Genomic DNA, 22377 nt, shown 5'->3' on the forward strand with positions numbered 1-22377 from the left:
GTGAATTTATGTCTGACTGAGGATGATAATGACGTGAGTGCATTGGATGAAGAAGATGATGGAGTGGTACGTCATAAGACTTTTTGTTATAAGGCTTATTACCTTGACTAAAACTTATAATGCCGTTACTAACCTGGAAGAGAAGGATGATGAAGTGGTACGTTATAAGGCTTATTGTGATAAGACCTATTACCTTGACGAAGCCTCATAATGCCATGACTAAACTGGATGAGGAGGAGGATGGAATGGTACGTTATAAGACTTATTGTTATAAGGTTCATAACCTCAAAACTTAAGTGATCTCCTTGGTATGTTGGTTCACAGTGCTCAGTAAGGCTTACGAAAATGATTTCCGATCGTTTCTCACTCTTTGATCGCACTTGTAGAGAGATGTAGGGGGCTGATGGTCTTTTATGAGGGTTGGGGAGGCTCGTGATGGCTGTAGGGGGTGTAAGGGACTTCTGGTGCTCGCAGGAGCGTGCAGGAGGCTGGTGAGACTTGTAGGAGCGTGAGGCTGGTTGATGACACGTGCAGGAGCGTGTAGAAGGTTGTTGACGCCTGTAGGAGCATTCAAGAGAGTGTCAGTCCTTCTGAAAAACCTGGAGGAGCATAGTTCTGTTAATGGGAGTGTTTGGTAACGTATCGAAGGAGAGAGAGAGAGAGAGAGAGAGAGAGAGAGAGAGAGAGAGAGAGAGAGAGAGAGAGAGAGAGAGAGAGAGAGAGACATAATCAGAGTAATGGGGGTAATTATTACAATAATAAGACTCTGTGAGGGTTTAGGAAGTTAGATAGACTGGCCGAGGTGTGAAGAGCCCTAACCACGCTCCTTAGAGACGGCTGTATGGTACTGAGACACTACATCCATCCCCCTCACCCCCTAGTTCTTAAACACGCCAGGGTTCGAACCCACATAGGGACACCGCTGCCTCGAAGCCTCACACAGGTAATGGTAAATGTGTCTCCCTCGCAGCTACGTCTGTCGTTGAGCTACTCCTGTGGGAGATCAGGAAGTCCTCAGAGGCACCGTCGGTAGCCACCCAGTCGACACTCAGTTTAATTCGTACATTGAAATTATCTTTGAAAAAAGATACCTTAAATTTGTTCTTGATAGCTTAATCAACAGGACATAGTAGCCTGCTATAAAAAGCACTGAGAAGACTATTTTTTTATATATATATTTCAAGAGACGAGCGACCAGCTGGTGTGTCTTATGAGGCGGTGTTTTAAGATACGTTATCAGTCCGCTGTGGTAGAATATAAATAACTATCACGATGCATTAGTTCGTTTTTTTTTTATGTATGTATAAACATAAATCAGAGTCACTTTGATTGGTCTCTCGGTGGTAGAGAAGTCTGTAGATGGTCAACCTCGGCCAGCCATTGAGTGTCATCTGTTTGTTCAAGATAGGGAGGGATTTGTCCACCCAGGTGGCCCCCATCTCGTAGACGCAATGCAATTCCTTGTAGGTAATTTACACTTTCTGTGTTTACAGTTTCCTCCATTAGGTAGCACGGAGTTCTGTTACTGTAGACATAGTAACAAACATATTCTGTAACTATTCTTACTTTCCTTGCGATGTCCTCTAGGTCGACCTCCAGATTTTGAGGAGCTGCTGAGTATCTGTCCTTGACAGACCCGTTGATAGATTTATAGGATTTTCTCATGTGCCCTCCACTCACTTACTCTTATCCTGCTTCAGTAAGCATTTCCGACATTCGTCATTTCCTCTCTTTCCTTTAACGTTATTTGCGATCCATTGAAAGGCACTTCCCCTTTTGTCTATCTGTAGCTCAAAATCTTCTTCATCTCGTGATGTAATGTTGTCGTGTCAAAGGCATTCTAGCAATCTGAGAACACTGGGGCCACATACATATCCGTTTATTCTAGGCAAGTGTAAGGTCACTCCATCCTAGATCTCCAGGAAATTTGTGTATAACCTCTTCCTCCTGAGCCCGTACTGTCTCCTAGTTACCCAGCATCTCCTTCACAATTATTCATCCATTTGTCTCTTGATCATAACCCCCGCCAGTTTACATGTTGTACTCGACACTGATAACGAATCCAGTTTCGCGCGGTTTCCCTAAATCCTTTCTTGACAATAGGCATGATATTTACCTCCTCCCATCACCTGGGAGTGGTCCCTCCTTCGCTGACTTTCTGAAAAGCAACTCTAGTGGTCTGGTCTATGTCTCCACTCACCCCTCGGGTACATAAGGCAAGATCTCATCAGGGCCATGAACCTTATTTGGATCAAGATCCCTTTATATCCTGCTTATGTCTGGCCTAAGACTCTTAACATTTTCCATGGTCAATCCCACCTCCCATCTCTCCCGTGTTGGAGGTGCTGTGTTCTCCACTATTAAGACGCTTCTGAGTTTACATTTATCTCTTCACTTCTTTACTTCCCTGGGTCTATGACCCTTCTCTTTGAGTCTTTCACTTTACACAGCTCCTCTCTTATGTAATGAATGGCTCCTATTTAATCCATGAATAATGTTTTGGATATTCTGCCACCTTTTCTAAGATGTTTCTTTCATACATTTTCCTCTTCTTTCATCCACAATTCAGTGTGTGTTGGCGACTCTGAGACCCCTTGTTTATGCACCTCAGGTGAGCAGATATCCATCCTGTGTTGTCTGGCTCACCAGAGGTGTGTGCCCAGGTCTCCAGTGACCTGTGGGTGTGTTTCCAAGACGTGAGTAACCTGTAGGTGTGTCTTCAGGTCCTTACTGATCCGGAGATGCCTACTCTGGTGGGGTCGTTCCCAGCTTCCTGTCTGTAATTGGGTGTTGGCTCACCAGACATGAGTCTTCAATCCTGGCGACTGGGCTCTCTCCTCGGCTCATTTTCCACATCAGTACTTGAGTGTGTGAGTGTGTGTGTGTGTGTATTTACATTATTTATATATATATATATATATATATATATATATATATATATATATATATATATATATATATATATATATATATATATATATATATATATATATATATACATTATGATCTTTGTTGAATATCTCTTTCTTGATAATGGTTCTATAAAAGGAAAAAAAAAATGTCTGTGGGCAAAATTCTAATGTCAGTGGGAGAGGCGAGCGAGGGAACAGGAGACTGGTGCTGGGTGGGTCGGTAGTGGCCAAGAAGACATGGGGACTTAATGAGCCGTGTCTTGCTGCCGGGGGCGACATCGGAGCTCCATGACGAGCTGGGGGGTAACATCAAAGTACCCTGGCGAGGGTGCGGACTCCGCCCCCACCACCACTAAACAGAATCTTATTCTCCTCAACACTAATATTTTCCTCGTGTCGATTCGACTAAATTACGATCGGGTTGTGGCTTCGAGCAAACTGTAAGAGCCACCTAAGGGACGTACACGTTGTACACTTCGGCCAATCGCTAGCCACGACGGTCACATCCCTCCACCAATGAGAAGAGAGACCTAGAAGGATCAAGGTTCTAGAGTTGGGCCAATGGGAGAGCTGGGCTGGGAGAGGAGGGGTTGGCTTTCATTCATGGCTGGAGTTGGTTAGCCAGCACCCGAGGTTGGACCTAGGTATCAATTACCTAGCACTTGGCATGACCAACCTTTTAGCAAATGGTATAACCTCCCATTCAGCAGATGGTATAACCATCCATTCAACGAATGGTATAACCAGCCATTCAACAGGTGGCATGATCACCCATTCACCAAGAGGTCACTGTCATCTCTCCGTCGCAAGAACACATCCAAAGGCAAGCGTCGCATTCTCTCCATCTCTCCACAACCCATATAGATAATCCACACTGAGTTCTCTCGCACAGTCTCTGCTGGAGTTATTACCAGGGATATATTCAAAGATATGTTTATCAGTGTCTCGTGTGTGTGTGTGTGTGTGTGTGTGTGTGTTCGTCAGCAAGCAGCAGGCGCCAGCAGTGTCCGACGTCAGCAGTGGCAGGCGCCAGCCTATGAATGTGTGTGCGAGTGTGGGAGGTCAGCGCCGCATTTGTCAGCCAGTGTGCTTGTTCTTATGTTTCTATGTCACTCACTGTATTTATCACGCGTGTCTTTCATCCCTCTGGCTTTATCGGGCTCCCTGGGCGGCATTCTGTTTACAGGCCTGCTGTCGAGGTCGCCTTTCCCCGTTCAACTCGTGTCTTAAGCGAGTTCACTTTATCATGGCGATAATTAACATCGTGTTTTACTGTCAGCGATTAGATGTTTTGCAGAGGTGGCTAATTGACTGCATATTTTTCTCTTTTTTTTTTTTTGTTTCGTCGTTCAAGGTGTACCTGTGATTCGTTTGTTTGATTGAGGATTTGCGGACGTGGTCATGGAAGTATGTAATTAATTACCACCTTGTAATCACCCGTTTTGTACAGTAAAGGGAGGGAGTTGTACTCTCGTGGGGCATCATCTCTTGAAATTTCTCCACTATCATACAGACTCCCACGGCTTATTTACCGTTAGATGATATTCATATGGAGAGCTTCATACGCTGTAACTCATCCTCATTACTTTACATTCTCTCGGGCCAAATTTAATCAACCATGTATCGGAGCAAATTTATGGTCTGTTTAGGTCCCCTTCTAAATTGATGCAATCCTCCACGTTTTTCATTTCCCTCTACATCATCTACAAACATATTCCTCAGGTAGGAGTTCATACCTTTAGGCAAGTCATTCACATAAATCAAGAAGAGTAAAGGCCCCAGAAGAGAACCCTGGGGCACTCCACTGGTGACCTCCACCCAGTTCCAGAAGGCTTCCCTGCCATGGGTCCTTTGTTCCTTTCCACTAAGAAAATCTATCCACCGAAGGTTAATGAGTCTCCCCTTTGCTCCTACCTGGTTATCCAGCTTCTTGGTTAGCCTCCCATACACGACAGTGTCAAATGCTTTCTGGAGTCGAGATACAAATTGTCTCTTTTGTCTAAAACAGAGCCTACGCTCTCACTGAGATCTAAAAGATTCGTTCAGTACGACAGCCTTTCTCTAAAACCAAGTTTTCTCTTGCTCAGGCAATCTCTCCTCTGCAGGAAGCCATCCACTTGTTTTCAAATTACCTTTCCCAGAACCGGCGAGGATGTGAATGGTTAAATCTATACCCCATTGAGATATACACAAGTTAAATGAGAAGTGAGGCGAAGATAGAACTAAACAAGATTTTATTTATTGGGATTTATTGATGGATCTTGAAACAAATAGTTGTTGGATCACACACACACACACACACACACACACACACACACACACACACACATACGTACACACACACACACACACACACACACACACACACACACACACACACACACACACACACATGAAAGTTTTCTTGGGCCAGGCCAGAAAGTATCTTTGGGGTCGGGTCAAGGTACCTTGGGTCAAGAACCAGATTCAAGCAAGTATTCTTAATCAAAGCAAAGTTCTCAAGGGTAAACGAGGTCATCTTCGGTTCCTCGAGTCTGAGGATACAACTTGAACCCTGTACCGTGACTGGGGCCACACTTCACATTTACATGAATGACGTCTTGTATAATGCTGTGTGGAAATTGTCTGATCCGAATGTCAACAAATTTCAATTCCACGGACTTCGAGCATCCAGGACGAGAAAATAAAATAACTGTTCACTACAGTACAGAACAGGATCTTGGAGCGTCAAGTCTTGCCTCGCCAGAAACAACTTACGCTAAAGAGATTGAATAAACTCAGCATAATTACAAGCCTGATCGTAACCCGACATGAACGAGCGTGGAGATAAGCATATGAGGTCAGCTGCCAACGTATGTCGTGATCTGCCGCCTCCACCCGCCCAGTTCGTCTATAATTACTGAGACTTACGTTCGAGTCGTTTCAAAGCAAAGTGCATCGCAAGACGCTCATCCCTCCCGAGAGATCATACGTTCAGGAGTCGTAATGATAGTGATAAGGAGCGATGATGATAGTGACACCGAGCAGCGCTGATGGTGATAAAGGCGCTCACAGACTGTGCAACAAGTACTGAGTCGACTCGGTACGGAGGTTTGGGAGCTATGAACCCTGGGCTGGTGGTCGTCGTGTCTGAACCCTGGGAGGGTGAACCAATACGCCCCCCTGGCCTCCCTTGCCCTATCCTTATCTCTAAACACCCATTATAACTCATTTATCTTAGTGTGTCTTGCGCGCGCGCGCACACACACACACACACACACACACACACACACACACACACACACACACACACACGCCAAGCCATACACTATATAAACCCATACTCAAGCACACATATGCTTACATTCACGTACATATAAGTGTCTTGTGATTGTAAGTGCGCAAAGAGAAGGGTCGGAGAGTCACTACACATGGCTGTAGAAGTGCTCCCGTTTCTCTCTCCATGTTACCACAGGCGTGATAACATGCTTAAAGGAACAACACTGCAGCTATTTGATTTAGCGTTCTTGCATGATAGGTGAACAGTGGATCCGGATTCGTACTCCCAGCTACCCTTGTATCATAAGTATATATATGCATAATATATGCGCTGGAGAACGTTGACATTGTAGACGAAGATAATCTGTTGCTAAAAAAGAACTTGTCAGGACGAGTTTCGATGTGAGTTAGTGTGTGGGATGTGGCATCCGATGAGAAGTGATTATTCCACAGCTGCACCAGAGGATGAGTCGATGGTTTTAGTTAAGATTGTAATAAGAAATAGTTTCAGGTCTGAAGTGACATATTGGACAGACATTCTTGAGGTTGTTAGAAACGTTCCCACAGTTCAGAGGTGGCCCTTAGCGTACGATGGATCTCTGGGATCAAGAGCTTAATCACTATAGTACAAGGGAGTTTCGTACGGCTTAATTGCCCTATTATATTCGCATCGGTTACCACTATCCGTCCATCTGCAGCACAGATTAACGATCTAGAACTACCTATCGAGAGCAAAGATAGTTAATTACCATCAGCATCACATTAATGAGCGGGTTATTTACCTGCCACCTCCGCTACATGATGGTGACCCAGGGATGAAGGAAGAAGGCGTAGGAAAAAAAAAGTAAAGGATCACTTCGAGTGTCGTCAGCTGCTCACGATACGTGCCACACGCCACACCTCAACTGGTCGTCTGGTTTACTGGGATGTAGGCCTGTTGACTACCAGCTGGGGGTCGTTAAGACCGTCATCTACAAGTTATAACAGCAATTAGAGATCTTGAACATCATGATGAGGGATGGAAGATAATTCCAAGATCATGCATGCTCCCTGTACAGACACACTTCTTAGAATTTAAACATTTTCCTGCGTGGATAAAGTGACTCTTTCTCCTGTCTTGGTGACTCATCTTAAACTGTTGTGTCTTTTATGATGTTCATTATCAAGAGATGTTTTGTTTCAAGTACATAAGTGTGAAAATCCTGGTTAAGATGACTGGAGGGGGCCACCTTTCATAGACAATTGTATTGTATTATTTTGACATCATTGTTTTCTCTCTCTCTTGCAGTAACCTGCGTACTACTGCATCCTGATCTTCAAAAGTCAACAGAAAACAGAAAGAAGGTTAGTTTTTCAACTGATTTTTTTTTATATTTGCACCACACACACACACACACACACACACACATTGGTATATATGTATATATGATATCCTTTTTCGTGCACTCACATAAAAAGATATATTGCTTCCTACATTCTCTCGTGCAATTGAAAGCATTATTTGAGCGACTGACAATTCGAAGCAAAATGTCCATGTGAATCTTCTGTCAATCTTACACTGTATTTGCAGTCCTTTCGCTTTATTGTCATTATTCTTATCATTATTTGTAGTAATAGTAGTTGTAGTAGTAGTTGTAGTAGTAGTAGTAGTAGTAGTAGTAGTAGTAGTAGTAGTAGTAGTAGTTGTAGGTAGTTGTAGTAGTAGTAGTGACAGTGTGTGCGCGAGAATCACTAACAAATCTGATAGACCGAAAGACAAAAATTAGATATTATTCGCTGAAGACCCAACCAGCTCTCCAGCCCCGCCGCCACCACACCTCCCTGTGTCCACACGGGGTGGGTGAGGGATACACCACCCCCCATGGCCGCCCCGTGTGTGGCTACACCGACCCAGGGAGGGCCTTGAGTGACCCCGGGCTCTGCTACCCATTCGCTGGCCGCCATATCTGACTCTGGCCGCGTTAATGAAGTCCTTGCAAATGGCATTTACACACGCGCTGTTCAGCCCACCGCGAGGGGGCAACAGATCCAGACAGGCGTCTCCATGTACTACCTGGTCACACGGTGTTGGGGCTGAGCCGTTAATGCACGTTTAAAGAAAAAAAAAAAAGGAATATGGTGTGGGGGGATCAAGAGACGTTGATTGATTGATTTTGTGTGAATTTGGCATCAAGCCCCAAGTACCTAGATGGTGTAGGAGAGAGAGAGAGAGAGAGAGAGAGAGAGAGAGAGAGAGAGAGAGAGAGAGAGAGAGAGAGAGAGAGAGAGAGAGTGCCTGGAAGAGGGCATCTCGGTTACACAGTCTTGCAACAAGGGGCGTGTGGCTCCGGGCGAGGCAACGACGAATACTAACGGCCCGCCGCCGGTCGCGCGCTTTGATCCAGCGCGCGGGAAAAACGTCCACTCACGCCCCTGCCAAGGATGCCGGGTCGCACGGCCGAAAACCCTACACCAGCACCATTCAACCGTCGACTTAAACGTCTTCACTTTCTTTTTTCGTGTCTTTTTTTTTCACTCACTATCATCTTGGAGTAAAGGGCACAGGAGCCTTGTTTTGAGGTTAAGCAAAGACGGTCTGTTATTTCGCGTTTACGGCCGGGATTTTCGTCTTAGGGAACGCGTGTCCGGTGGTAAAGCAGGGTTCTCAGGGGATGAATTTGGTGTCAGGGGAAGTCCGTGTTGTATCAGGGGGTGAACGTAAAGTGTCAGGGGAAGCCAGCGTTGTATCAGGGGGTGAACGTAAAGTGTCAGGGGAAACCAGCGTTGTATCAGGGGTGAGAACGTAAAGTGTCAGGGGAAGCCAGCGTTGTATCAGGGGGAAGAACGTAAAGTGTCAGGGGAAGCCAGCGTTGTATCAGGGGGTGAACGTAAAGTGTCAGGGGAAGCCAGCGTTGTATCAGGGGGAGAACGTAAAGTGTCAGGGGAAGCCAGCGTTGTATCAGGGGTGTGAACGTAAAGTGTCAGGGGAAGCCAGCGTTGTATCAGGGGGAAGAACGTAAAGTGTCAGGGGAAGCCAGCGTTGTATCAGGGGGTGAACGTAAAGTGTCAGGGGAAGCCAGCGTTGTATCAGGGGGTGAACGTAAAGTGTCAGGGGAAGCCAGCGTTGTATCAGGGGGAGAACGTAAAGTGTCAGGGGAAGCCAGCGTTGTATCAGGGGGAGAACGTAAAGTGTCAGGGGAAGCCAGCGTTGTATCAGGGGGTGAACGTAAAGTGTCAGGGGAAGCCAGCGTTGTATCAGGGGGAGAACGTAAAGTGTCAGGGGAAGCCAGCGTTGTATCAGGGGGTGAACGTAAAGTGTCAGGGGAAGCCAGCGTTGTATCAGGGGTGAGAACGTAAAGTGTCAGGGGAAGCCAGCGTTGTATCAGGGGGAAGAACGTAAAGTGTCAGGGGAAGCCAGCGTTGTATCAGGGGGTGAACGTAAAGTGTCAGGGGAAGCCAGCGTTGTATCAGGGGGGAGAACGTAAAGTGTCAGGGGAAGCCAGCGTTGTATCAGGGGGTGAACGTAAAGTGTCAGGGGAAGCCCGCTTTGTATCAGGGAAGGGGAGAACGTAAAGTGTCAGGGGAAGCCAGCGTTGTATCAGGGGGGAGAACGTCTTAAGTATTCAAAAGAGATTATGAATCCGTTACTCACCAGAAATATAGATGAAGCTATACACAGATTGACGGATGAGAAGGACATAGAAATGATATACACTGATATACAGTCTATCTATCACAGAGATGATAGCTGGAAAAGAAAGTACATAAGCAAGAAGGAGGATCCACTCCTTGTCATACAAATATGAACATAACGAATGGAAATACAACGTCGCCGCAAAACATGTTTTATTTTTAGACTAGATAAGTAGCTTGACTTCCCGATATTGAATGAGAATAGAAGAAAATTGGAATAGATAGTTTTGTCGTCACAATGAACTTATACAGCATACACTGATTCTCTCATCTAAGGCACTTTAACTTCTCTTTCGTCCACAAAGACGCCCTTTTTCTTCATCCCTCCACCTCACTCGGCTTGTCACAAGGGAAGAATGTCTCAGGTCCCATCATCGTATTAGGTAACAGCCCCTGAGCCCATTTACAGGGCTCGTGCGGCTTCGAGGCTGCGCTCTAATCAGAAAATGGGATGTGACGGACCCCTTTGGAGCGAGAAGTTCTTGACGAGAGTGTACTGCCTTCCGTCAACTGGGGATGATACGATCTTGCCGAAGGTGACTTGTCTCTCAGAGAATACGTGCAGGCAGATGCAGTCGGCCAATGTGTGTGTGTGTGTGTGTGTGTGTGTGTGTGTGTGTGTGTGTGTGTGTGTGTGTGTGTGTGTGTCTACAGTGATCGCAGCACCAGCAGGAGGGGGAGGAACTGCTGAGTGCTTTGGGCCATGAGGAACCTCAGGAAGACCACAATACCTCAGAAGAAAGTCCCACATTCCTGGAGCAAACCTCCCTCACCTTCGGCAGCCGACCTGTTCTTCCACTTTCATCTGGAAGGACCTGGGAACGTATGTGAGCCCCGGGGGCGGTTATTTGGTGACCTGGAAGCCTACTAGGGGCCCCCGGGGGAGCCGGCCGGCTTCCTCACCACATACCCCATTGCATAAGTCTGTAAATGTAAATCCCGCCTCGCCCGCTGACACTAAAACACGGACGGAAAGCCATGGTGGAAAAAAAAAAAGTGGTCCGCGTCCCAGAGGTCGGCCGCTGGGATGATTGCCTGTGAAATAGTCCGCACCAGGGGAGCGGGGCGAAGCGGGGCGGGGAAGGTGGGGCTGAGGACACACTCTAGCAATGCTGGTGCCCCGAGGGTCGGGTACAAGGCGCGCCGAGACCCCCGGGGCAAGATGAGGCACGGGGTAGAGACCGTGGAAGGCAGGAGAGTGCACCGTGGGTTTTGCTGGTAGGCAGCCTGAAGCAGGGAGACTGGGGCATGAGGCGGCCTGAGACATAGAGGCTGCAGCACGGGGAGGCTTGAAGCAGAGAGGCCGAGGTATGGCGCAGGCTGAAGCAGGGAGTCAGGGCACGAAACATGTCGTAGTACAATGTGGAACTGGGAAAGGCCAAGGTTGAAGGAAGGGTAGGACCAGGGGCTCGAGCTGTACAGGACGGGAGTGGGGTGGGGCAGTGTCTGGGACAGTGGCTGGGGCTGGGAATGGGGGGGAGAGAGGAGCTCCAGCATCAGAGGAAGCAACCGTCAGCACCACTGTGACAGGGACGGGGCCTTACCCGTCAAGCCATGATAGGATCTACACCAGTAATAATTAGCCATCACCTCGGAGGAGTGAGGGGAGGAGTCCAGAGAAGATCTGGCGCTTGGAGGCGTCGGAGGGAGGCGGAGAGAGGGGGGGGGGGCACCGCCCACCTTGCTGAGCGCCAGCTGAGCGTGGCAGTGACTGACGTGTACCTGAGGCGTCTGACACACTGCTTCTGTCCTCCAAGGCAGCGGCCGCTTCTGTTTTCCCGCCGCACCACACTCTGCTCTCGGGCTCAACATCGCTCGCTCAGGGGGAGGGGGTGGGAACCCAGCCTGGTCGCGGCCCAGAGCGAGCAGTAATATCTCGTGGGCGGTTGCTATTGTTAGCTTTTTTTGTAGCTAATGAACATCATGAGGCTGACGTGGTCCCTCCATCCCATCCCATCTCTCTCTCTCTCTCTCTCTCTCTCTCTCTCTCTCTCTCTCTCTCTCTCTCTCTCTCTCTCTCTCTCTCTCTCTCTCTCCCAATATTTATCATCCTTCCACGTGTATACTCAAGTCTCACTGATTACTCTAAGTCTTCTAAAGTCGGGATCATTTATCAGGTATCTTCTGACTCGACGACTTTACAGATAACATTCTGGAGAACATTTCCCTGTTGGCAGCCTGGCAACTGGATCTTAGAGGCTGGGACTTGATGTAGGAATGAGACTTAAGCGTGTAGCTGGATGGAAAAAACATGTGTTTATGTTGGTTTGAAATGGTTTTAAGTATCGATAGAGTTCACAGAAGAGTATTAGAAACGGCGACTGATGCTGATTTGAGATGGTAACTTGGTGTTCATTTACACACGCACACACACACACACACACACACACACACACACACACACACACACACACACACACACACACACACACACACACACACACACACAGGTCAAGGGAAGGGGCTCTACGAGAATAGAACTCTCTCCCTTACTAAGCAGATATGGAATCACAGGTAGATATACATATGCATTTATATATGTCTGTATATCTATCTAAGTGTCTTGTATCTTTGGTAGGTATGTGAGAGCTGGTCCAGCCGCTACGAAAACTGTAGTTACCCCAAGGGCGTCACGTAGGGATGGTCTGCACGTAAGTACTGTAGACACTGGTACTATGTGATGTAGCCTGTGCAGGGCCACTAGTTCATGTAGACCGTGTAGGGCCACTGGTTTATGTAGACTGTGCAAGGCCACTGGTAAGGAGTGAAAGGATAGGAAAGGTTTTCCACCTGCCCCGCAATCATGGACCTGCTTGTGAACAGCCTGTTAGTGAGAGAGAGAGAGAGAGAGAGAGAGAGAGAGAGAGAGAGAGAGAGAGAGAGAGAGAGAGAGAGAGAGAGAGAGAGAGAGAGAGAGAGACCACTGGTCTGATAACACATCAAGCAACGAGTCAGGATCTGACCTCGATCATCCCATTCAACTCCCCCAACAGAATCAGCCACACCACTCCCCCCCACACACTCTGATCCGCCTGCTATATACCTCGTGGTAGGTCCTCTCCTAAGCCTATTGTCTTGTCCTGTTTCTCTTCCTCTGTTCATCCCAACACATTGTTGACTTGTCTTTGATTTTTCTTATTTTCTGTGTCTGCTGTATTTTCTGTGTCTGCTGTATTTTCGTTTCATATCTGGCCCCTGTCATCTCACATTCTAATTTGTATGCTTTCTTGACTGACTTGCTTCGGCCACTGTCTTCCTCTGTCATCGTGTACATCTGGCATGAATGTCTGCTCTCGCGTCCCAGCCAGCGTCCGCAGCCGCCCCCGGTCCCCAGTACCGTAGTGGGGTGGCAATAATGAATCCTTGTCACAAGATGAGATACGTCCCGTAATAAAAGTAAAGATTAAACCTGATATCTCACTCCCTGTAAATGGTCAGCCACTATTTATGTACAAACTGGACGCTGTCGTCAGCGCGCGGGCCATTATCTGATGGGAATGCTTGATACCCTGGTGAGAGACATGTTTGCTCCGGCGTGCCCCTGAAAGCGACAATCCAACGTAAAAAAAAATAGGACAAAATAATCGAAAGATTTGCACCGATGTGACCATCATGCAGCACGGGTTCGCTGACTCTCTCAAGTAGGCAAGGATCACTTTGAGACTTTCCTGACGACGGGGAGGAAGAACAAACAATAAAGTGAGAGCCCATCTCACCTGGGATGTCCTTCTGACGTGGGCGAGAAAGTCTTGTTCCTCTGTCGTCTGCTGTTTCATTCTGCGTCGCCACCTGGGATTACTACTTGGCCATGCATTGAGGTCTCCTTCCGTCGGCTGCTGTTTCATTTCGCGTCGCCACCTGGGATCACTACCTGCTTATGCATCGAGATTCCCTCCGTCGGACGCTGTTTCATTCTGCGTCTCGCCATCTGGGATTACTGCTTTGCCATGCATCGAACCCCCTCTGTCGTCTGCTGTTCCATCGCGCGTCGTCACCCGTGATCACTACTTGGTTATGCATCGAGGTCTCCCGTAATTATACCGGACAATAGAGCGGTGGCGATGAGGAATTCTCCGGTCCGGATCTGCTGCTGCGTCCCAGACCACATATCACATATGGGTCCGTGTTCGCCCTCAACGTCACTCGACGACGTAATGCTCGCCAGAAGCGTTTGTTACTTTACTGAAAAGTTTTGCTTGTGTTTGTTGGGGGTTTGTTGTGCTCTCGCTTCCAGCAGCAACCGTGTGTGTGAGTACGTTGAATTTGTGTTTCTCTCTCTCTCTCTCTCTCTCTCTCTCTCTCTCTCTCTCTCTCTCTCTCTCTCTCTCTCTCTCTCTCTCTCTCTCTCTCTCTCTCTCTCTTCTCTCTCTATCTATCTATCTATCTATCTATCTATCTATCTATCTCTCAGTCGAAGTAGTTTTTATGGAGTGGTGAGTCGTGTCCTCCAGGGGCGACCAGACGGTGTTTGTCGTGCCTTATCTGGCCAGACGACCATACCAGGGGCGGGCCTGCTTAGTACAGACACACACACACACACACACACACACACACACGTAGCTTCTACTCACAGCCGTCAGTCTCCTTTGGTTTCTAGATCTCTTGAAAGTTTTATTTTCATGATGACAAAAATAGGAGCCTGGGGAGGAGATGTGCAGAAGGTGGCGTGAACCCTGGCCCTCCTTGGATGGGAGGTGGCAGGACCGGGACGGGTTCCAGCCGTTCTTGGGAAGGCAGAGGACTGGTGTGTCGTCTTCTTGAGATTATATTCACTCGACGATATGTTCTCAAAAGGAATTTCTGACACACACACACACACACACACACACACACACACACACACACACACACACACACACACACACTCGTACGCTAAACTCAAAGATTTTCTTCGGCTCTGCTTAAGCTTAGCGTACGAAGCTCTCGTTCTTACCTTCGTCATGGAAGAGAACCAGAAGCTACGGAAGATTTTCCTCAGTGGGAGGAGGCAGTTATTCTGGTGATACACTGCAGTTCCTCACACTCCTTCTGAGAGCTTATCTGGGTAGGCGGATGAGGGTTTGGGGGCAGCTGAATAAGCGCTATTTCATAGGAATGGAATATCTCCTTCGAATTCATGGAGAGGTCAGAGTGCTCAAGGAGGACTGGTGGTACATGCCTGCTCCTTGAGAAGGAGCTGGAGGACGCCCTCAAGTGGCACTCGGCTGATAAGAGCGTCTCGAGTGTTAGCTTAGCGCGGGCCGACATGGACGGGGTTTAGAAAATGGGACACGTGGAGGGTTGACGACATACCAACGTGGACAGACTAAAGAAAATGGGACACGTGGAGGGTTGACTACATTCCAACATACTCTGAGCGACTGGAAAGTATTCAGTAACTTGGTAAATAAATTTTATAGCTGATAAGATTTTGTGGAACGGCGAGCGCAAGAATCTTCAACGTTAAGCTTATTGGGAGTGCGAGTGTGTAGTGATGGTGGTGGTAGTAGTAATGGTGGTAGTGATGGTGGTACTAGTAATGGTGGTAGTGATGGTGGTAGTAGTAATGGTGGTAGTGTTAGTAGTGATGGTGGTAGTAGTAATGGTGGTAGTAGTGGTGGTAGTAGTAGTGGTGGTTGTGGTAGTAGTAGTGGTGGTAGTAGTAATGGTGGTAGTGGTAGTAGTGGTGGTGGTAGTAGTAATGGTGGTAGTGGTAGTAGTGGTGGTGGCAGTAGTAATGGTAGTAGTAGTGGTGGTAGTAGTAGTGGTGGTTGTGGTAATGATAGCTTTAATGGCATTGTTGGCGATGGCGGTCGTGGTAGTGCTGGTTGTTGGCGGTGATGGTGGTGGTGGTGGTAGTATTGTTAGTAGGTAGTTATGGTGGTAGTGGTTGTGATAGAAGTAGCGATGGTAGTCTGTAGAAGTGGTAGTGACCCCTCATCATCAAGGTGAAGTGGATGTATTAGTGATAGTTGATCAAGATATCCTAACACCTTCGTAATGAGGGAAAAGAAAAGAAAATATTCCTCATTCTCATCCTCGTATGACAACAGACTCTCCCTCCTCACATAGCAATACACTAATTTGAATACTGTCGAATCATGGAGACCAGAACAGCATTATCCCCCTAGTCCGTCTGACCCCTTGGTGACCTCTGGTGACCCGTCTGGTGTCAACTTATCCTGGATCGTCTCCCAGGTCGTTGGAATCCCATGCCACTGGAACTCCAGGTCACTGGAACCCCCAAGTCCCCCAGGAACCCTTTGACATTGGGAGCCTCTGTCATTGGAACCCTAGGTCAGAGGTCACCGTCAACGCTTCACTTCGACGAAAATCATAGTGTGTGTGTGTGTGTGTGTGTGTGTGTGTGTGTTGTGTGTGTGTGTGTGTGTGTGTGTGTGTGTGTGTGTGTGTGTGTGTGTGTGTGTGTGTGTTGTTGGGGGTGGGAAGTACCGTCACTGGCGATATTTTCAGGCCAGGGACAGGGAGGCGGATGACGTCATGGCCAGACAACGTGATCACCGCTGACGTCGCCTGCACGTATCTCGTGCCACCGTTCTCCCATCCCAGGCGTCAGGCTCGAGTTTGAACGTTATGCTCCCACATCACAGGCATCACCTGGGGTTCGATTCCTGGGCCGGGCAGACATCTGAGATGAACATGATTAAGGCATTCAGTTGGCCGTGCCATCTCAGTGACCATAAAAAAAAAGAAAGGTGTTAAAGTAAAATTAATTGACATGAAAGTCTAGGGATACACCATATCTCATTTCACTTGCATCGTTAGCCTTTCCGTCGTCTCCACCGGCCCTTTTGACCTTAATCTTGACCTGATGACCTCGAGGCATAGGAGCACACCTTCGTCCAGGTCAGAGGTTGATCCTTGGTCATGACCTTATGCCGCCAAAGTAGAGGCACATCTCGGCTGGGTCAGAGGTTCGAACCTTGGTCTTGACCTTACACCCTTGGAAAAAAGCAGTAATGTAGCTTGTCTGGGTCAAAGGCTGAACTTTTTGACATTAACTCCAGTAGAATTACTGTGTGTAATGACAGGTCAAGAGATGTATTGGCAATTAGACCGATAGATCATTTGTGATATGCAACCGAAGTTTGAGCGCTATTGTTTCTCTGGTTCTTGTCACATGAGAGACAAAGCGAGGAAGGCCTGTAGATTTTCCTCATCTCCTGAAACTCATTCTGCCTTCATATCTGCCCGGAGTGATTGCAAGGCTGTCATTCCTAAATTTAAACAAAACTACGTGAAAAGAAAACGTGATGACTTGTCTCCTTCAGTTGATAAATCTTTCACCACACATTCAGTCATTCCACCTCTTCTGGTCTGGCTGATCTAGACTTAACGCACCTTAAAGATAAAGCCGCTCTTATCCCAACTGTGGATGATCCCACATCTCGTCCTTTCCCATATTTTCGTCACGCAAGGTTTTCACAAGGTCACTGTCCCAACTACAAGAAGACAAGGCATACGGAACAGATGGTTCACCTCCCTGTACCTTAAAGGAGCGTACTTCTGAGTTGTCTCCAATCCTTTCTCGCCTATTTCGTATTTATTTAAAAAATCCAAATTTTCCTTTCTTCTTAGAAGCATGTTTTGGCTCAGCCCATCCCTACGAAAGGAGACTGTTCTAACCCTTCTAGCAATCGCCCTGACTTTGGCACTCTCCGCTGTCCTCGAAACTCTTCTCGCTTCTCGCTTCCGTAAACACTCGGAATCTAATTCCCTCCTTTCAGATCACCAATATGAGCCTCGAGGTGCAAAATTTACCGGTGAATCTTTTTCTGTCTTGACGCTCAACATCTGTAGGGCTTTTGACGCGGTGTGACTCAAGTATTTGCTTTTAAAACTTTCTCCCTTTTGACTTTTCTGTTTCTCTATGTTGTCGTTGATGGCGCGGCTTCTTCATCTTAGTCTTTCGTCAGCGATGTCCCTCAGGGTTCTCTCCTGTCGCCTACCCTGTTTTTTCTCTCCATAAATGCTCTTTTTTTCAGCCTTTAACCCTTTTCACTCTACTTCCTTCAACTCACTCTTCCTCTCCTTCTCACTTTGATATGTCAATCCTTTTCTCGCACTGAACATATCTCCTTTTCTCGCACTGAACATATCTCTTCTGTTGATTCAGGCCAATTCATCACCAGAGAACAAGGAGGCAGGGACCTGGTTAAGATTTAATAGTGCAAAAAAGCGTAATAAAACGGCCGCACGAGGGTTGGCCATTATGATACCACCTCGTAAAAAAGAAGCTGTGGAATTCCTGTCGTCAGTCTTTTGTCTTTCTCTCTTGCCACAACTTCTCCATCTTTAAAAGGTCAGGTCTACAAGCGCCTGAGGAACGTCATATAATCTTTGTTTGATCTTTATTCTCGATTACATCTTCGTTCCACTTTTCATCCGATATGGCCATGATTGGGATATGTTTTTGCCCGGGCCATGACAGTCGCTATCATGGAAAAGGATTTCCAGCCCAGGAAGCGATTGAGAACACATACACATACACACACACACACACACACACACACACACACACACACACACACACACACACACACACACACATACACAACGGAAGCCGACTGTTCGTATAGTCAAAGGTTCGTAAGCTACTATCTGTGGTTGTTGTGTGGTGTGAAATCATTAAGTGATAGTTAGGCATGACGGGACGTGCTGATTTTAGATAGATAGATCGATAGATGGATAGATAGATAGTTGATTGGTGGAAGACGGCCCTCGGCAGTGCTTAGCGTTACCAGGTAATGGCAGGTACAAGCGGATGGTACATAGTGGTGCCTGATGGTGCTAGGTGATGCTGGGAGGTGCTGAGTGGTACTGGTTGGTGCTGAGAGATACTAGGTGGTGCTAGAAGATGCTAGGAGGTGCCTCGTGGGCATGGGAAGTGCTAGACGAGGCGGGGAAGCGTAATATAAAGTTATGCCCGAATTCAGGCACTGCTGCTGCTTTCATGACGATGTCACTCCTCAGCAGTGTAGGGTATGACCGGAGCCTTCCCCTACCACTGCTCCCAGGGTGGGTGGCGGCGCTCCCATGGTCAGGATGGAGCTGCCACTGTCGTCATAACTCCCAGGCTGCTCTAGTGAGCGAAGGCAGGAATGTGGTGGCATTTTTATGTATTCGATACTCGCCTGGGAGAGGACCTTTTCAAACCGTTATTGCCAACAGACTCGCTTATCTTAATCACGAGATTGTGTGACCTTGCTAGCCAATATCCTCCCAGAGGGGGTGATGTATGATCATGTAGGCAGAGCGGGGGTAAGAGGGAGGTGATGTGGGCAGTGACTTGAAAATGGATTGATCCGAAAAGGGTGCGATGAGCGTGTGGGGGTTGGCAGCACTGGCCGCGCCGGCTCTGGCGCGCCCCTCGCTTTACTGTGTCAAGGTAAATGGTATTATTGCCAAATTTGTCTCTTTTCCTGCATTCTTGAGATAGTTCCCTGAGCTGATCTGTTTTTCTTTAGGCACGTTGCTCCTGCGTCTTTGCTTTACGTGCGTGTCTGTGTTGTTCGAGCGGGTGGTGGGTGTTCAGGCTCCTGTAGGGCGATGTATATGGTGTTGTATGAGGTTCCTCGCGGCCATAACCTGGCAACACTGAGGACCCACTCCCGCCACCATTCTCATTTAGTTTACTTTTGAATAAGATAGTTTCGACACATCTCAAGAGATATATATATATATATATATATATATATATATATATATATATATATATATGTGTGTGTGTGTGTGTGTGTGTGTGTGTGTGTGTGTGTGTGTGTGTCTTCAGTTATTATTTCATATTATTCACGGCAGAATTTGTGATGAATGAAAATGTGTCGTTGGATAACGAATAATTGATTCATTCTTATCACAGGATGAATTAAGTTCACCTTATGGTTACCCACATATTCTTCTGGACTGGGGAAAAAAAAAATAACAACGTCCAGATGTTTTATGTTGATGATTAATGGCTACCGGTCATTCAGCCAAAGGTCTGTAGCATTCAGACGAATTAGAAAAAAAGAGGCTCACACGGAGGTAGTTGTAGTGAACTTGGAGGACGACTGACCCCTTGGAAGTCGTAGCCTTAGCGAGGGAGAGCTTTGGTGAGCAGCGGGACGGGACGACCCCCAGTGAGCGGGGGGGATAGGAGGAATGACGACCCCCCAGTGAGCGAGGGATGGGGGATGATGACCCCCTACTAGGTGAGCGACAGGCTGAGGTACGACCCCTGGTGAGCATCGGGACGACCCATAGTGAGCAGTGAGACGACCTCTCCCTGTTATAGTGCCGGGTCACCTGTTATAGTGCCTTGTCACCTCCCGCTATAGGGCCATGTTACAGTACCGTGTCACCAACTGCTGTAGTGCCGGGTCGTCATTGCTGTGTGGTACACCTGATGTTACAGTAAAATGCTTGATACCTGTACCCTAGCGTACCCATAGTACAATATACCACAAGTATATGAGAACCTCCAGACGCACTCACAAAAATGCTTCTCAGAAGAGGGAATTGCGAGTGATGAAAATAGTTATGATTGGACAGACGGTAGACGGAGTTACAGGTCGGGTAATGTTTGGTTTGTACAGTAAGGCAGGATGAAGGTAGGGGATCCCGGGTGGAAGGTGACGGGCCAGGCACACCAGAGGAGCCTGGGGTGTGATGGGAGGATAAGGTGAAGAACCTGTGGTGGTGAGGGTCGCTGGGAGTGGCCGTCCAGAGCCCTCGGCTCACCAGCACTGCTGGTCCGACAGCAGCCACCCATGGTTGGCAGAGCACCGAGAGGTGGTATAGTGGGAAAGGAAGGGTGTAGGAGAGTTGAGGAATCGGTGTCAGAGATGAGAAACAGTTTCGTGAAGAAAATGAGTTCATACAGCTCGCTCTAACTTGGGACCAAGTAGAGAATAGACCGGAGGAAATGACTCGTCTAGGAGGCTGGGGCTGCGGCGGGGAATGTGTGTGGCATGCCGGGCAAGTGCGGTGGCGGAGGACACGATGCAGGGGGAGGTGGTATGTGGCGGGGGTGTCTTCTACTGGACTTGCCCAGCAATGTGAAGGGATCCTGTAGCCACTCCACGGGTTCAGCCTCCCGGCAGCCCGTGGTCTTGGAACCCACACTCTGGAGGATTTCGCCCCGAGGGAGAACCTCTGATTCATTTGTGTTTCAGTCATCGCTCTGACCGCCGGTCACCACGGAAATAGTCTGTCCTTGGACATCTTATGACCTCGCCATCCAGGTAGATGAGATTTTGCTAAAGGTCAAGAGCTGAACATACCGCTTCAACGGGGAGGGTTCATGGGAAAACTTAGTCGCGACTGGAATATGTCAGCTCGAACTCAGCTCAGCCTGTAGCCTCCCTGAGCCTTCATTCCTACAGTCGCTGTGTCAACTGAGAGATACATAGTCTCTTATTATCTTTCGCATTATGAACGTCTTCTCTAAGGCAGCTGAGAACCCTGAACTCACCTTTTCTCCAGTAAAGTAATTTCCGAGGCTTGGAAATCTCTTGAAAATTCTACCTAAGGTTAAACTGGAAGCGAAGGTAAACTGGGTTGCGTTTGGGTTCTGAAGGTATTCATGGTAATCTCATGACAACTTAGAATATGTATAAAAAAGATAACTTTAGAAGACATGGGAACAAATGATAAGGTTATTTTTTCTATTCGTGAACCATGTCGAAATAGTAGCACACTGGTTACGGAGAAGATGAGGCAATGACAGCTGGAGGTGTGGGTTGGGAAGAGTTCCTCCCTCTGGCGTCTTCCCATTAACGGTGCAAAAGATGATACATACATCCACAAATTCCTTGATCCATGATGCTTAGCCCCATCGTGGCTGCAAGTAACAGTACCAAAAGTAATGCATGACATATGAGGTGGGGGGGACTGCTTGCGTGTGCAGGAGTGTCAGGAGGTTTTGCGTGCATTTACAGGAGTGTTGGATTGCGTGCGTGTGCAAGAGTGTGAGGTTGCGTGCTTGGAGGCAGGTTGGCCAAGACAGAGACGAATACGCTTGCGCCATGTGACCATGTTGCTTCGGACGGCCAGAAGACCTTCCTTACACCTCCCCCTGCAACATGCTCACTCCACTGCAGCATACTGGCCTTACTGTCTTCCCTGTAGTATGCTGACCTTACTGTCTTCCCTGTAGTATGCTGACCTTACTGTCTTCCCTGTAGTATGCTGACCTTACTGTCTCCCGTGCACCATACTGATCCGACAGTCTTTCCTACATCATACTGACCACAGTCAAAACATCTTCAGCATCTTGACCGTTCTGTCTCTCTTACAGCATTGTTAACCCTACTGTCTCCTGTGCAGCATAGTTTTGACCTTGTGGTCTCTCCCATACAGTTTATTGCCCCCAGTAAATTTAGCCCTTACAGCATATTGACCTTACTGTCTCTCTCTCGTTGCAGCATATTAACACTGCCGTTTCTCCTACAGCATACTGCCCCTGCTGTCTTGCCCCGTACAGCATATTGACCACGCTATCTTGCCCCGTGCAGCATATCGACCCCGCTATCTTGCCCCGTCCAAAATGCTAAAA

The 22377-nt window shown here is 47.7% G+C and overlaps 1 protein-coding gene across 5 annotated transcripts in view; it reads left to right on the plus strand.

Annotated features, from left to right (window-relative positions):
* The window catches only part of LOC139760810 (venom allergen 5-like), a 155225-nt gene that overhangs the window by 85979 nt on the left and 46869 nt on the right, over nt 1-22377 (plus strand). For 3 of the 5 annotated variants that reach the window (XM_071684445.1, XM_071684444.1, XM_071684447.1), the window contains 2 exons: nt 7459-7514; nt 12421-12493. In XM_071684445.1, the coding sequence (XP_071540546.1) occupies nt 12483-12493 (11 nt within the window). In that variant the 5' untranslated portion in view covers nt 7459-7514; nt 12421-12482. The remainder of the gene's footprint in view (nt 1-7458; nt 7515-12420; nt 12494-22377) is intronic. The other 2 variants (XM_071684449.1, XM_071684448.1) reach the window with 1 other exon arrangement.

Source organism: Panulirus ornatus, chromosome 38 (genome assembly GCF_036320965.1).
Source record: "Panulirus ornatus isolate Po-2019 chromosome 38, ASM3632096v1, whole genome shotgun sequence".
NCBI lineage: Eukaryota > Metazoa > Arthropoda > Malacostraca > Decapoda > Palinuridae > Panulirus > Panulirus ornatus.